The sequence below is a fragment of the Phyllostomus hastatus genome, unplaced genomic scaffold (genome assembly GCF_019186645.2).
Source record: "Phyllostomus hastatus isolate PE091 unplaced genomic scaffold, TTU_PhHast_1.1 phas_contig_1, whole genome shotgun sequence".
NCBI lineage: Eukaryota > Metazoa > Chordata > Mammalia > Chiroptera > Phyllostomidae > Phyllostomus > Phyllostomus hastatus.
Window position 1 is genome coordinate 43,934,447 of NW_025333498.1, and position 16,058 is coordinate 43,950,504.

The following is a 16,058-nucleotide window of genomic DNA, read 5'->3' on the forward strand; positions in this document are numbered from 1 at the left end:
ATTACATAACTGTCAAAATTTTACCATTGTATTATTATTTTACTATTTCATATAAAAAAGGAAAAGGCAACTGACATTATAAAGTTTAATCTTTAGAGATTGTAATAAAATGGATCACACTCAGGAATGGCAAAACTGAGCATTTATTCCTCATAAAACTCAAATACTTAAAGAAAATAAAGGTAAAAGTATATATAACCCTCTAAGTCAATGGAATAATGAGATTTTTTTAAAAGTAAACCTTTGGTAAATTATACATTTGATTCATAGGATTTTGTCAATTGTTTAAATCATTGGCAAAAGGAATTCTTGCTGTATTTCTAAGGAGAGAAACTGATGGATTTATAACAGACAAACAAAATTCATGGTCATTTTGCTCATACTACACCCATTTGGAAATCATTTCATTTAATATTTATATTACAATATAAATATACATATATTTATAATATACAATATTTATATTACGATATAAATATACATAGTTCTTGGAGATATTTTAGATCCAGTACATGAGATCTGTTTGGAAAAAGTCCAGCTATTGTAAATAAAATGAGAATGGTTTGTGCAGTATCAATGTATCCTGGCAGCCAAGGAGAGTGGACAGGAATGAGCATGTGTGAACAATGACAACTTCACTGTACTAGTCAGTGGGAGCCATAGATGCCCTTGAGTGAGCATGTGTATTGTGTGGCCACTGCATTCAAAATGACTGAGAAAGTATAGTAACGAATCTGCATCAAATTTTGCATTAAGCTTGAACATTCTTCTGTGACAACTATCTGGATGATTCAGAAGGCCACAACTATGGGCAATTGGTGACTGGCACCTACATCATGACAATATGCCCATGCATACATCACATCTCATATAGAGTTTTTTGGCAAAACATCAAATCACCCAGGTGGGTCAACCTCCTACAGCCCAGATTTGGCACTCTGAGGCTTCTGGCTTTTCCCCTAACTAAAATCACCTTTGAAAGTGAAGCGATTTCAGACCATCAGTGAGATTCAGGAAAATACAACGGGAGCAGCTGATGGTGATTGGGAGAACTGTGTGAGGTCCCAAGGTGCCTACTAATTTAAAGGGGACTGAGGCGTCATTGTCCAACTTGCGATGTTTCTCGTATCTTGTATCTTTTTCAATAATTGTCTCTGCCCTGGCTGATATGGTTCAGTAGATTGAGTGCCAGCCTGTGAAGCAAAGCGTTGCTGGTTTGATTCCTAGTCAGGGCACACACCTGGGTTGCAAGCCAGGTTCCTGGTAGGGGGCACGTGAGAGGCAACCACATATTGATGTTTCTCTCTCTTTCTCTCTTCCCCTTTCTAAAAATAAATAAATAAAATCTTTTTAAAAAGTCTCTATTTTTCATATTACATGGCTGGATACCTTCTGGACAGACCTCATATATGTTTTCCATAGAACTAATATTTATATTATCTCCTTAGACCTTCTTAGGTTATATGTAAATACATATTTATATATTTATATTATTTTATATTTACACAATAGTACCATTATGTTTATCTGGTAAGTCAGTTTTGGGAAACTTAACAAACTTCTCTGAATCCTGCAGCTAGCATATCCTGGAGGTGAGAATTGTTCTGAAATTTTATGACTCTTAGAACCATATTTCTGACACTGTCCCACACAACCTTTTGAAGAGCGTGCACACACCACCTTTCAACTTTTGTGTTAAACTAGATTTTTTAAATAAGTCAACCTTAAGGAAAATTATTCTCAGAGTCTTCTAAAGATTATCAAAACTACTATTTTCATTTTTTGCACATTACAGAGTTTCTTCTTTTTTCTTGCCTCCAATAGAGCCTTGAAAATTCTACAAGCCCATAGAAGTGCCTCAACAGTAAGCATGGATCAGAGTAATTCTTTCAAATAAAGTAGGAGGTTAGATTTCATGACAGAAATATTTCCCAGGTTAAAAGATGTTGAAAGGACAGTATCTTTAAACAAAGGGACTACTAGGATTTTTTCTTTTTCTCTCTGCCAAGATTTTAGCAGAGAAAAATTTTTATCTCATTGTATAATAAAGTACCTCTTTGTACATGATTCTTTTATGCATAGTATGTGAGACCTGAATAAAATATACCATTGCTTTAATATTTACAGTCCTAAGAGGAAATTGAGAGAGAGGTAGAATAGTGATCTTAAAATATTAAACTAGTTAAAGTAGTCAGGAAAATGAAATAATTCATTATTATTTTTCAAACAATTTTCAGGAATTCCATCTTCATTTTTAGCTCAGAATAACAAGTATATTGTAATGGTCACTCGAATATCCTCATTCATTCATTTACTGGTTTAACACAGCACATTTCTGAGTATAGCTGACCCTTGAACAACACAAGGCACAAAGGTGCTGACCCCCCGCAGTGGAAATTCCACATGTAACTTTTGACTCCTTAAAAACTTAACCAAAAATAGCTTACTGTTGACCATAAACAGCCAATCAACACATATTTTGTATGTTAAACATGTATTATATACTCTATTCTTACAATTTAAGTAAGTTAAAGAAAAGGTGTTATTGTGGAGAAAATCATAGGAAAGAGAAATACATTTGCAGTATTTATTGAAAACAAATCTGCACATAGTGGACCCATACAGTTCAAACACTTGTCATTCAAGGTTCAACTGTGCTCTCAAGGTTCAACTGTGCTCTCAAGTCACTCTGCTAATTGCAGATATATGGGTGAAACAGATAGAGTTCTATTCAGAGACTGACTATCTAGAATAGACAAATAGCCAGCCATAACTAGCTTGTTAAACCCACTTTAGCAATTGCTATGATAAAGATATGGATTGAATGTGGCCAGAAACTGTGAGGATCTCCTAACTTACCACAGAGGTCTGAGAGTTTTTTGGAGAGGGTGTGGCCTCAGTTGAATCTCATAGGATATTAATTTAGCAAAGAGAAAATCTTAAAGGTAAAAGTCAACATAGAAAAAATATACATCAGGGATTATAAATACTGTTTTCCTGGAACATAAATCATGGATGAGGGTGTGGTGGGAAAAAGCAGAAAAGGGAACACAGGTCATAAGGAGCTTTCTACTGAGTAACTTGAGCCAGAGCCATTCCAATGCAGTCATTTGGTTAGAAATTGTTCTTCACCTTTGACTTCAGTTTTGGAAGATACCATCTCTGATGGAACTATTCCAGTCCTGTATTTTCTCTTGTAGCATTGCATCTGTTGTTTTGCCTCTATTTTTTTAGACCAATTGATTTTGTATACAAAAGAGTGTAGGTATTCACTTTAGGGAAATTAGGTAGCAGAAATATTTAGCTTAATATTCTATTTAAATAAACAAAGAAAGATTAATTTACAGACTGATTCAATACCTCTTGTGCTTTTGGGTGGAAGAAATACCTGATTTTCCTCATGTGGGTGTAAACTTTACTATGAATAATGAGAAATAAACTTGTTTTCCAAGAAACTCTCACAGATTATATGATTCTAATAAATATTTTCTTCCTAAGCATACCATTAGGTCTATTTGGGACACCCGAATAAATTAAGAAGTAAATTACTTCCTTTTAGGATTTTGAAGAACAGTAGCATTGTTCCTATGCTGCAGAAACCAGAAGCAGAACACCAAATAAATCTTGTATTCATAAAGAGGCAATCATTGTATTCAAAGCAACATTTTTCCCTGCACAGGGATTCACTATAAGAATGCCTCAGATCTCGTGCTTAACTAAAATACTTTAGACATGATATGATAAGAGCAAACAAATATTGTATGCCTAACTTTACAAGGAAATGCTAATGTATGCCTATTCCAGAGTCATAGAATAAATAGAGGAAAACTTTCAGAGGAGATCATAGAGCACTTTTTCTATTGTTTACAATCACAGCAGTGTATTAATACTAAGGAAATATTGCTTGAGAGTTAGAGCCATGAACCCTCTGGACTTGGCCTATTATTGAAAGAAGAATGCCATTTGACCTAATGAAATCAGCAATTGATTCAATGCAGTTTATCTAAGGGTAAATATGGTCACCAAGTTACTGCCGGGGTCCAGAGGAGGTGGTGCGATCTCATGTTTGAGAGCTGATGGGGTTAGAGAGAAGTTCAGAGTCACTGACACTGCAAGATACATGACAGTGGACACCTACAGGTTGGAGGGCAGGGTCATCCCCTCAGAAGGAAAAGAAGAGATGAATCAGAACATTCTTTGCTCAGCTTATAACAAAGTCTTATCAAATGATTCATGGAAAACTAAATGTTAAAAAAATAATCTGTGGTCCCAGGAAAGTTGAGATTGTGGCTATCTAGAGAATACATTTCAGAGCAATCACTGTGGTCACACAGAACCTCAGTGCAGCCCTGGAACCTTCATGAATAATTTTGTTTTGACAAAGACTTTGGATGCTCGATTATCAAGTGTTTGTCTAATCTTTACTTTTTATTTCTTTTTGAGATGCTTAAATCCTTCAGCTTTAACACCATGAATTTATATTTAAAACCTCACATTTTTCTTTACCAACTAGAATATTTTGAAATAAAAAATTCCCTTAACCTGTGGAAGACGATGCAGAGGAGAATTGATACTAAGTGTTTCTTAGATATTTTGTCTTATAACTATACTAAAACAAATTTATCTTTATTTTTATACTTTAATGCAATCATTTACTTTTATCAGGAGGATATTTTATGAAACTGGTACCAGGATGCAATATTAATTTTAGAAAAAATTCAGAAGTTGGCCATCTGAGACAAAAATCAGAAACTTTTGACTTTTTGACAACACAATAACCCATAATATTCTACACAAATGTTATGACCTTTTAATCTTTTTTAGGTAAGGATTTTTTTTCTGTTTCTTCAAAGCTAGATATAATTTATTTCTGCAACATTGTCTTTATTTTCTTGGCAGATGGCTTTTCTTATTATTTGCATGCATTGGCAAAATTAGTCTGCTTTAAATAAAATACTTAAGAAGAAACTTTAAAGTATGTATTTATGTGAGTCTCCAGAACAGGCTTCACAATATGTGTTTAAAACAATTGCTAATTACATATTTGTCCAAGATACCCATATGACTCTTCCATTTTGGATAATAATAAATATCTTCTAAATTTTCTTAATTACATAGAAGTAAATGTAACTCATATTCAGAAAATTTGATATTCATTAAAAGTTTTGAAACTGCAATTAGAAAATATGTATGTTTTCTTATTGAATTATGAACATGGATAATGCCTAGCATGTGTGGGTATGTATGTGTGTATATTTCAGTTTTTAATTTGTGAAAATTTCCAAACACACTGAAAAAAATAGAATCATGACTATTCATCCATTCATATACATACCACCTAGATTCCTCAAATGTTGACATTTGGGAAAATGCTAGACTTAATCTGTCCTTACACACATTTCTTACAAAAAACATCTGCCCTTGCTGAGGATTCACTTCCCCACCCACGCTGAGTAAAATTCTTCTCAAATCCTCCATTCTGTCCTTTTCCAACTATTTCTTCTGGCTGGGAGACTCAGCATACCCTCACTGCCACTATTGGAGATTTGAAGAGTTCTGGACCCTCCCAGCCAAGGCTATTCTGAGAATCCTAATAGCTTTGGTAGAACTGGTACAGGAGTAGGGGAGGAGGAAAAGGAAACCAGATGGAAAGCAATATTACTGGGAAGTCTTAACTTATATGGTCAGAGGAACAGCAAATGCAGAGTGAGCTGTTCCCTAGAAGGGAACAGTCTAAATGACTGCATAAGGTTCAAGTGTGCTCTGTGGCTTGTGTGTGGTTTCCTTATGAAAATATGTTGAGGTCCGAGCAAGCAGTTTACAATTGGATTTTGACAACATATTCTACTAACAGTTGTGGATGACCAGTATTATTTATTATTACTTAGATTGGTATAAAAATTAACTGCCTTCTCAATCACATTTTTTTCACTTGGCATGGTCATGCTTTCTTTGCAGACAATTTTTTAAACAAAGATATCATTTACAGGTTCACAAGCATTTTTATTTTCTGCATTGTATAAATATCTCAAGCCAATTTTTCCATTTCTATCTTTACCCTGTGGTCTGGTACATATACCTTTATGAAAGGGCTATCAAACTGGAAAATCCATATCTATTATACATACTTTTAGGATTTCACCCAGAACACATTTGCTTTTTATAATTTAATAAAGACAGTAAAAGGAAACTCATTCCTTTTTAGTTCTCTTAACTTTTAGTATTATTTCTAAATCATATTCATTTGGAAATACTTACTTATAATACTAAAAAGTTGAATATTTATAAAAGTAATCTTTACAGTTTAGCAATTGATAATGTGATATATTACTCAGAAAGCATAATCTAAATAGAAAAATAATATTTAAAGAAATGAAAGCATATATAAGTGGAATCAAGAATTTCTGCTGTGCACCTTTAGGAATATCTATTAATGAAAACATGAATGGATAAATAAACTAGAGCTATGTCTAAAGAAATAGTGAAATGACTAGATGTTGAAACCTTTTTATCAACTGGAACCTCTTAAATGACATGTTCTTCTGGGTATAAGAGAGTCAAGTGTATCTCTTGGCTGCCTCCTACTCTTTCCTGGTGTGCTGCTCCCAAGAATGCCCTGGCTGCCATTTTCACCTGGGGAGTCGCCAGGGGAAAGACCAGCTGCTCATATTTAGATTTTTGCAGCTATGGCTCCCATTTCCAGTCCTGGCTCCTTTCCCCTATTTTCTCTACACTCCAGGAGCGGATGTCAAGTATATATGCCCTGCTCCAGTCTTCCATCAGACACCACCCTTGGCTCATGCCCTATTTTGATACCATCTGCTTGGGGACATAGAGGATAATAATAAGAGCTTTTACTTATTGAGTGCCTGCTGTGAGCTAAGTATTTACATATCTAATTTCAAATTCTCACATGATCCTGCAAGGACAGTATTAAACCCATTTTTATAGATTTAGGAAGTGAAGCTCAGAATAGTGATGAAACCCCTTCAAGGTTATTTAATGGAGGATTTATATTTGGGACTTCCTCTGTGCCATCAGTGGAAGACACTTCTCTTTCCCTGGAAAACTATGTTAACATTTTCTTTGATTGACTCTGCACTTTCTGTAATAGCTGTCCCTGGAGAGCTGCTCTCCCACTCTCATCCCATGCTGGTGTCTTAAATTTCCCACAGTGATTTGGCCCTTATATTGCATTTTCTGGCTTCTTGTCTCTTAGATTCAACTGATATCTTAAAATATCTGATTAGTACTTAATAGTGTTGGCAGGTTAAAACCATATTTTAAAAATGAAAGTATATTTAGGCACTTAATTTTCTGAATCCATTCATTGAGAGTACATATTTTTTCTATGTTATACTGAGAAACTGGACAATGAAATGACCACCTGTTAGCTGCTAATGATGTTCACATGCCTTTAAAAAAGTAATTCTGGCTTTATCTGTCTACAGTCTTGGCGACAAAACTCGTGGGAACATGAAGGGCACAGGAAGCCAAAGGCAGCTAACTGGCAATAAAGTTTGTGCTTGGACTACTAATAAGGAAGGAGATACTGTGAATTGCTAATTCTACATAATTATTTCACCTCAGGAGAATGACATAAAACCGAATGCATTTTTTAAGACACTAAGTTTGGGTGTTCAAATCTAGGATAGATCAAAGGAGTTACACACAGCGTATTTCTTACTTGAAAAAAAATTTAAAAACACCAATATAAATATGCCTATTAATATTGCAAGTGTATAGTCTGATTTGATACTGTGTGGATGGGTCAGTCACTATGGCTTTCAAATGAAAATGAATACATAAATACTGTACACACTTAATTCCAAGTAATAGATGGCTATTAACTGTATCCTATATTGCAGAAAAATATACTAGCCCTAATGAGGGATTACAACTATAAATATGCACCAAAAAAGAAAAGAAGCATTTTCTAAAATTAAGGCTGGCATAAAGATTCAATGACCCTTTTGTTTTAATAGTGATATCAAAGTCCAAAGAAAATATCTCATTTTAATTATTTTGTTAATATGTTTTTTGGTCCCTGCTTCAGTTGACTGATTTCTATGGATCCTATTTTAATATAATTTTTTCCACCCAAATCCAAGGTTGATAAACTAACTTTTCTTTTCATTATAGTGTAATGGTAAAGGGCATAGGCTCTAATGTAAGACTGCTTAACTTTGAAATTTATCTCTATAACTTTTTTTTGTACAAGTTATCTTTATTCTCCATGCCTGTTTCCTCATCTATAAAATGTGATTAATGATATTAGCTACCTCATTGGATTGGTGGAATGATTAAGTCAGTATAAGACAAGCACTTAGAACAATGCCTGGTAAACAGTAAATGTCAGTATTTACTAGCAATTATTATTTTTGAACTACAAAGGAAATGGCGAATTTAATTACAATTAGGTACAGTTTGAATTAAATAGAGTAAATCATATGTGTCTCTGCCTTTGACTTTAGGCAGCCTCCAGTTTAATCCCAAAATAAACAAATAATTGTCTCTCTCAATTAAACATAAATTCTACCTAGAAGAAAACAGGCAGTACATTTTCAGAAATTTCTCATAGCAATATTTTCATAGATATATCTTCTTGGGCAAGGGAAACAAAGAAAAATAAACAAATTGAGACTATATTGAACTAAAAAGCTTTTGAAAAGCAACAGAAACCATCAATAAAATGAAAAGGGAACAAACCCACTAAATGAGAAAACATTTGCTAATGATATATCTGATAAGTGGTTAATTTCCAAAATATATGTGTAACTTATACTACTCAATATCAACAAGACAAACAACCCAATTGAAAATGGGCAAAAAACACGAATACACACTTCTCCAAGAAGTGGCCAATAGACATGTGAAAAAATGCTCAAGGTCACTAATCATCAGAGAAATGCAAATTAAACCTACAGTGAGTATCATCACCACATACCTGTCAGAATGGCTGTTACCAATATATCAACAAACAACAACTGCCAGTAAGGATGTGGAGGAAAAAAACTTGTGCATTGTTGGTGAGAATGCAGACTGGTACAGCCACTGTAGAAAACTGCAGTTTCCTCAAAAAATTAAAATTGGAACTGCTTTTTGACCCAGTGTTCCCACTTGGAATATATCTGAAGAAACCCAAACACTAATTTGAAAAAAATATATGCACCCTCCAATGTTCATTACAGCAGTATTTATAACACCTAAGATTTGGAAACAGTCCAAGTGCCATCAGAGGATGAGGGGATAAAAAAGCTGTGGGACATTTACATGATGGAATAATACATGGCTGTGAAAAAAAGAAGGAACTCTTACCCTTTGTAACAGCATGGGTGGACCCGGAAATTATTATGCTAAGTAAAATAAGCCAGTCTGAGAAAGACAAATACCACATGATCTCACTAATATGTGGAATCTAGTGAACAAAATAAACTGATGAACAAATAGAAACAGAGGCATGGATACATGGAACAGACTGACTGCCGCCAGAGGAGAGGAGTTGGGGGGCTGGATGAGAGAAGGTGAAGGAATTAAGCAAATACATACACACACATATTTATTTATTTATTTATATAAAACAGAAAGACACAGACAACAGTGTGGTGGTAGCCAGAGGCAAAGGGGAGGTTGGGGGTAGGTGAAGGTGGGCAAAGACAGGGGAAGGGGGTTGGAAAGAGACTTTGCTTGGGGCTGTGGGTGCACAGTGCCGTGAGCAGATGATTATTTGTTGAGTTATACAGTTGAAAACTGTATGGTTTTGTGAACCAATGTCACCTCAACACATTCAATAAAAACATAAAAACCATTTAAAATTTTAAAAAATTAAAATAAATTCTAAAGAGGAGGAAGTGGTATTCTGTCTATATGAATTTTAACTTCAGTATCATCCTTAAATATTTCATGTGACTATTACTGAACAAAGAATCTACTGCCTGAATGTTTCTCAAACATAGTTTTACAGACCTACATTTGTTCCCAGGCTCCAGGCTTTAGAAATGAGTGAGGTCTCCTCTCAAGTAGCAATTTTATCTGAGATTCCAGATCTACTGATCATTACCTCATCCATCCTTTATATATACTTCAAAATAGCTATATAATTAACAGAAACCATATGCTCACAATTTAATTCTAATTCCAAAATCTTATCTTACGTCTGATCCCACATGAAGTAAAAGTGGACAGTGACCAGGAGTTAAAGGGAAATGTTCAAATGACATAACTCCAAACTGTACCATCATGTGGAAGAATCTTTTTAGATGTAATGCTATCTCTCCAAAACATATTTGCAAAGCACTATGAAGTTGAAGACATTAACACTGACCATTTTAAACTGCAACTTAAAACAACTGGCTTACTAAATATGCATCTAGCAGTTACTGAAATTATGGAATAATTGTTAAAATAATGACTTAATTATAAATGGGTGAATCTACTTGAAGTTATGAAATTTCTATATTTTTAGGCTCCCAATTATTTAGCTTTGGAAGATATGTTATCACATATAAATGGCTTTCCTCTTTTTGTCATATGTGTATGAGTGTACATGTATGTTATATATATCTATATATGGTCTTTCCTAATGCACTCAAGTGTATGTGTGTGTGTGTATACACATATAGTCAGATAAAATATCTACTTATGTACATATGTAGATATTCTGTTAGCATCCCTTCTCTACTTACCGAGTTCTACCGAAATTCCAAAAGCTAGTCTGCAACTATACTGAATTTTGTTCAGAGAAAATGGCAGAAAAATGGTGAATTAGAAGACTGGAGTAGCTAGGTAGATGATCCAGAGAGTTACTATAATTTTTCAGACTTTGGGAGCTTGGTTTTCTCTGATTCCAAAGATATCTACTTCTTTCAGGAAGCTGAGACTCAAGCCAACTCTCTAAAGTAAGTGTGACTGACACCTTTTAATAAACCCCTTTTATGGAGGAAGAAGCAGGTTGGGAAAGGTTATAAGATATACTCAAGATCATGAAATAAGTGGCGAGATTGTTTCTTTTTATTCTAAACTCATTTCTCTTAGAGCTACATGTGACCTTAAGAACATCTGATTCACATCCCATATTTCTAAGCCTTTCTGGTGATCTGAAAGTATGGAATATTGCAGAGTCTGTTGGTTTAAGCTGGACCAACCACGGTGGTCCCTCACACTTTTCTAAAGTATGGCAATCAAACAGCCAGCATATCAAGGTTTGCAGACGCTTGACATCTCCCACTCTCACAATCAGTCACCAATCTGAGTGCTGTGTCTATCACTCAGAGCTTCAGATATTTGGTGTAAGTGAAGTCCACGACCTGGGAAAAGTAATTTTCTCAAAAGGCATTACCAACAATGATATGAGCAAAATGCCCAGGCTGCCCTCCAGTACGTGAATCCCTGGCCAGGAAGGCCATGAGTCTTCCATGAGTAGAATGAGTTTGGCTCAAGTCTCATTTTAATGCATTTATATTTCATAAGCACTGCATTTGGATGGAGTAAGTTAGCAAAATTCCAAATGAGCAAGTTAGAAAAATACTTACTTAAAGATTTTCTGTGCTCTGGTTTCTGTTCTTTTAGATCACTCTCATAGTGACTTAGTAGGTCAGTACTGGAGGATCTCTGGATTTTGAATAATTCCAGGTTTCTTGATGGACTACATGGATCTTTTGGCTGGAAATACCAAATAATTAGTCAGAAAAAATTTACAAGGAAGAGAGAATTCAAAAAAATAATTTTGGAATTTCTTTTGATGTTAGATTTAAAGGGACATCTAAAATAAGATAATTATTTTTGGAATGGGGCCTTTATGCTAAGCTTAACATTCAAAGTTAATAATAGTTATATATATATGGTGCTTATTAAATCCTGTGTACTACCCCAAGCATTCCACATGCTTATTCATCACAATGAGGTAGGTATTATTATTATTATTATTATTATTATTATTATTATTATTATTATCATCATCCTCATTTTCCAGACAAGGAAACTGAAGCCAAAAGCAGTAAGTCATTTGTCCAAGGCCACACAGGTAGTAAATGATAGACCCAGAATTCAAATGCAGGCAATTTGACCCCACAGTACACTTTTAATGACAATCTGCATGTGTATGCTTGTGAACATGTGCCTGTGTGCAGGGGGCACAAGAACTCACACCTGTGGAAAAAGCCTATATAGGAGATAGGTAAAAGTCAGTTTGTTCATTTATTTTTGAAAGTTTCAGTCCCAAAATCAAAATGATATAATAATGGAAGACTGAAATTAAAAAAATCAATAAAATCACACAGAAAATGTATTTTTCCTATTGTATATACCTTATTAAAAACAATCAAAACTATTTCTCAAGAATTTGCAAATATTAGTGTCCTAAAATTAGATGGTTGGTCTAAAATCAATATAAAATTAGTAGTTTTAAATAGTATGACTCTTTTAGAGACATACTCTGAATGTGTGATTTAGGGTAATTTCTTGAAGTCCTAGATATGTTGATTTTCATGAGAACGATCTAGCTTAACTGAAAAAACAATGAAAATAAGTACAAAGGATTATTTTTTACTGGTATTACAATGGGGAGTATGGGCTTAAATACATTGATATTTATTTCTAAGAATATGTATTACAGACTGCATAAACTGAAAATGTGAAAATTCAGTAGTTATTAAGTGCTTGTGTGGTTTTTATAGTCTCCAGTAGATGAATGTCCATGTTATTTCATTTTAAAAAATGAATGCACTGTGTTTATGAAAGAGCAAAATCAAATGACATTTAGTTCCACAAATCCTGTCTGCTGAAACATTTTTAGTGGACTCTATTTAAACTTAAAATAACTTAATATCTCTCAATCCACAGGACCCATTTAAATACTTGTAAGTTATATGCCTAAGCAATGAGATTTAATGACAGCATTTTAATTAATAAAGGTAACAGACAAAACAAATACATACCAATCTGTCAATTGCATTTTTGATAGCGTGGAACCAATCCAATATGATGAAGTCAATATCTGACTGTAGAAGGAACTCATTTCCTGATGCTGTTGTGATCTGAAAAAATAAAAATGACAGGTAACCAAACCAGATAAAATGGATCTCTTACATTAAAAAATGTATATATCCTTTTTCAAAAACACACTTCAATACATTGAAATATTTGCTTGTATTCCAGTAATTGTCTTTCTGGGAATTGGGAGACTAGGATCATTTTGAACTGCTCGCTATAAACTGTTTTCTCATGTCATAACAAATACATTATTGTTTTCATAATAGAACGATTAACTCAGAGTAGTTCTAAAGCTGAATTACTCCAACTCAAGGAGAAGCAAGCCAGGAAGTTCGGAACGATGCAGACAGTATGCACTTAAGTCAGAACCTTAGAAAAATACACCCGGGTGTGTCAGAATTCATTCTGCACTTTTGGCTCTTCCTGTTTGTCTTTTTCAAATCTAATAGTATCTTCATATTTGATTTCCTTTTATGGAGGGCTCTAAAACAGATTATTTATCAAAAGAGACTAAATGTAGCCTTTTGTAAGAGGTTATTCAAAGGAGTAACACTTGGCTCTTTCTACTTTCCTATCATAAAGATCTATAGGAAATGAATAAAGGACATATTTTCCCACAGAGTATATTAGAATAGACATTTATTTACATATTTGAACCTCTCACAGAGAGTATTTATCAAATGTACACCCCTGTTCCAGACACCCAGGGTTGTTAAATAGGTGGCAATATTTACCATGTAACTATGCATTTTCCATTTCAGTGAAGCTGAATTGTAAGAGAAGAGGGGGCCCTATAGAACCAGAGCAACGCTCTTGATTTCACACATAAAGGGCTTCTTCAAGAAGAATTTTATTAGAGTGGGTTTGGGCACGCTTTTTGCATTAGGCCATCAATATGAACTATGATTTTCCCTCTGTATTATTGACTTTTTGTTTCAACAGGAAGATGAACATTTCCCAACTGCTGTCACACATCAAGCAAGACTTTAGAGGTTTAGAGGACTGACATTTCCACACACTGAATTGGGAGCCGGTCACCTCTTCTCAGCCTTCCTTGCTCTCAATACAAGGTGAGCACTGAAATGTGGCACAGGTTCAGGAAATCACAAATCAAGCTTCAGCATGTCTCCATAATTCTATCATTAAAGTGACAATTATTGCCCAAAATAGCTCACTCTGAAGGGTTCAGTAATTCTTATGGCAACACTTAATAACAATGATCCCAGAGTGTTAAAGAAATCTTTGAATACACTCATACATAAATATTCATTTGCCATTTGTTTTTAGAAAAACTATATAGAGATGCAACATCACTCACTCCTGCAATGCATCCATTCCTAAGTGAGATGGAATCCAATGTTTTACAACTGTAATGAGAAGAACTATCCGAAGTGTATGCAATTATGAGAAGTGAAAGATTTGAAAATAAGAGGACATTAATTACTCACACTAGAATTTCACATATAACCTGGGTCAGTCACTCTTTTTTAAAATAAAATTGCATGTAAGATTTGGGATGGCTCAAAGTAGTCTCCAAATAGTCTTCTGTTTTATGTTTCTAGTAAAAGACAGTTAAGCTGATTCTTGCCTAATTATCTGAACACCCTTGCAGTGTTCTTTACTTACATAAAGTCCCAAATATTTACTTTATAAAATGTTGCCACAGAAATAGTAATCTAAAGAGTATAAGGTCACTTCTAACTAACCCAAGAAAACTAGTAACATCCTTGACCTCTACCTTCATCCTAATCTGAATGTAAATATTTTGATTGTGAATGGGTTTATATCACATCAGAATTTGTTAACATATTAAAAGAAACATGAATTAGCCCAAACATAATCTACAATATATTTCCCAGCCATTATAAATAAACCATTATTAAAATTATTAAAAGGGACATTTCAAAGTACAAGAAACAAACATAATTAGATTTACTATATTCTAAGGGTTTTAGAAAGAGCCAACATAGTTCAGTTTCTAGGCTAGTAAGTTCAAATAGTGATAAAATGTAAGTACTTAAGCATGCATTTGTATTTTTGGTGCATTCTGTGCCTCGCAAAGGAGATTTTTTCCTGCTAGAACAACCGAAAGCAAGAATGTAGTTTAAAAGTTTCTTTGTCCAAATATTTACTGTATTAATCATACATAATCATTGATTTATGAATTCTTTTTTAGAAGCTGGATCAGACAACTATATGAATGCAATTCATTCAAAACATACTACCAGAGAGATACAGTTCACATCCTTCCTCTGTCTTCCCGCTAATCTTTTGAGTTACTAGGCAGTCTGGAGAAGTCTGCTACTGCTCTCTACAGTTTAAATGCATCCACTTCTTAATTACAGTCAGTAATTGACTTTGTTCTGTTCCATTCCAGTCACTCACAGGAAGGCAGTTTCAAAGTCTTTGGCTGACTGGTAAGGCCCCTTCAGTTCCAGTTCTCAAACCACTTTTTTACATGACCTCTTTAGGTTTTCTGATAAATGATTTTCTGAATCATATTTGCACTTTGAACAATTGAGTTTTCAACACTCGGGGGAAAAAAAGACATCAGTAAAGAATGTTAGCTTTGACTGAACCTTTTGATTGAACAACTCTTGATGACAATCTAAAGTGATGTAGGACTAATAACAGACATAAAAGATTCAATATTAAGCCATATTAAAGTATTCTTTCTATATCATGTTTTGCTTAAGTGACAGATGCTCGGGTGAGGTTGCTAAAGAAAGACCTTACAGAAAATATGACAAATTTAGGCATGAGCTGCTGGTCTCCATTTTGCTTTGAATCCTCCTTTAGACAAATGTCTCTTGAAGTCCTTGCTATTCACCAAGTCTTATTTTGAAGGGATACATCCTAGCACCAAATCAGTCTTAATGAAATGTGCTGATGTTGTTAATAACATACCTTTAATTTCCTGTCTGGGGAAATTTGCCCAAAACATTTTCACACTAAAAGAGAGATCCATCTGAATTCTTGCTGGTAACAAACGTCTGGACATTTATATCAGCATATCCACTGGACAAATGTTTAACATATGAATTCCTTAAGTCTTCTGGGTATTAATT

At 34.2% G+C, this 16,058-nt stretch overlaps 1 protein-coding gene across 3 annotated transcripts in view; it reads right to left on the reverse strand.

Moving 5' to 3' along the window:
* The window catches only part of ARHGAP15 (Rho GTPase activating protein 15), a 619,068-nt gene that overhangs the window by 306,101 nt on the left and 296,909 nt on the right, over positions 1-16,058 (reverse strand). For all 3 annotated transcript variants that reach the window (XM_045838525.1, XM_045838438.1, XM_045838608.1), the window contains 2 exons: positions 12,936-13,034; positions 11,532-11,661 (listed from right to left, as the gene is read on the reverse strand). In XM_045838525.1, coding sequence (XP_045694481.1) covers positions 11,532-11,661; positions 12,936-13,034 — 229 coding nt within the window. The remainder of the gene's footprint in view (positions 1-11,531; positions 11,662-12,935; positions 13,035-16,058) is intronic.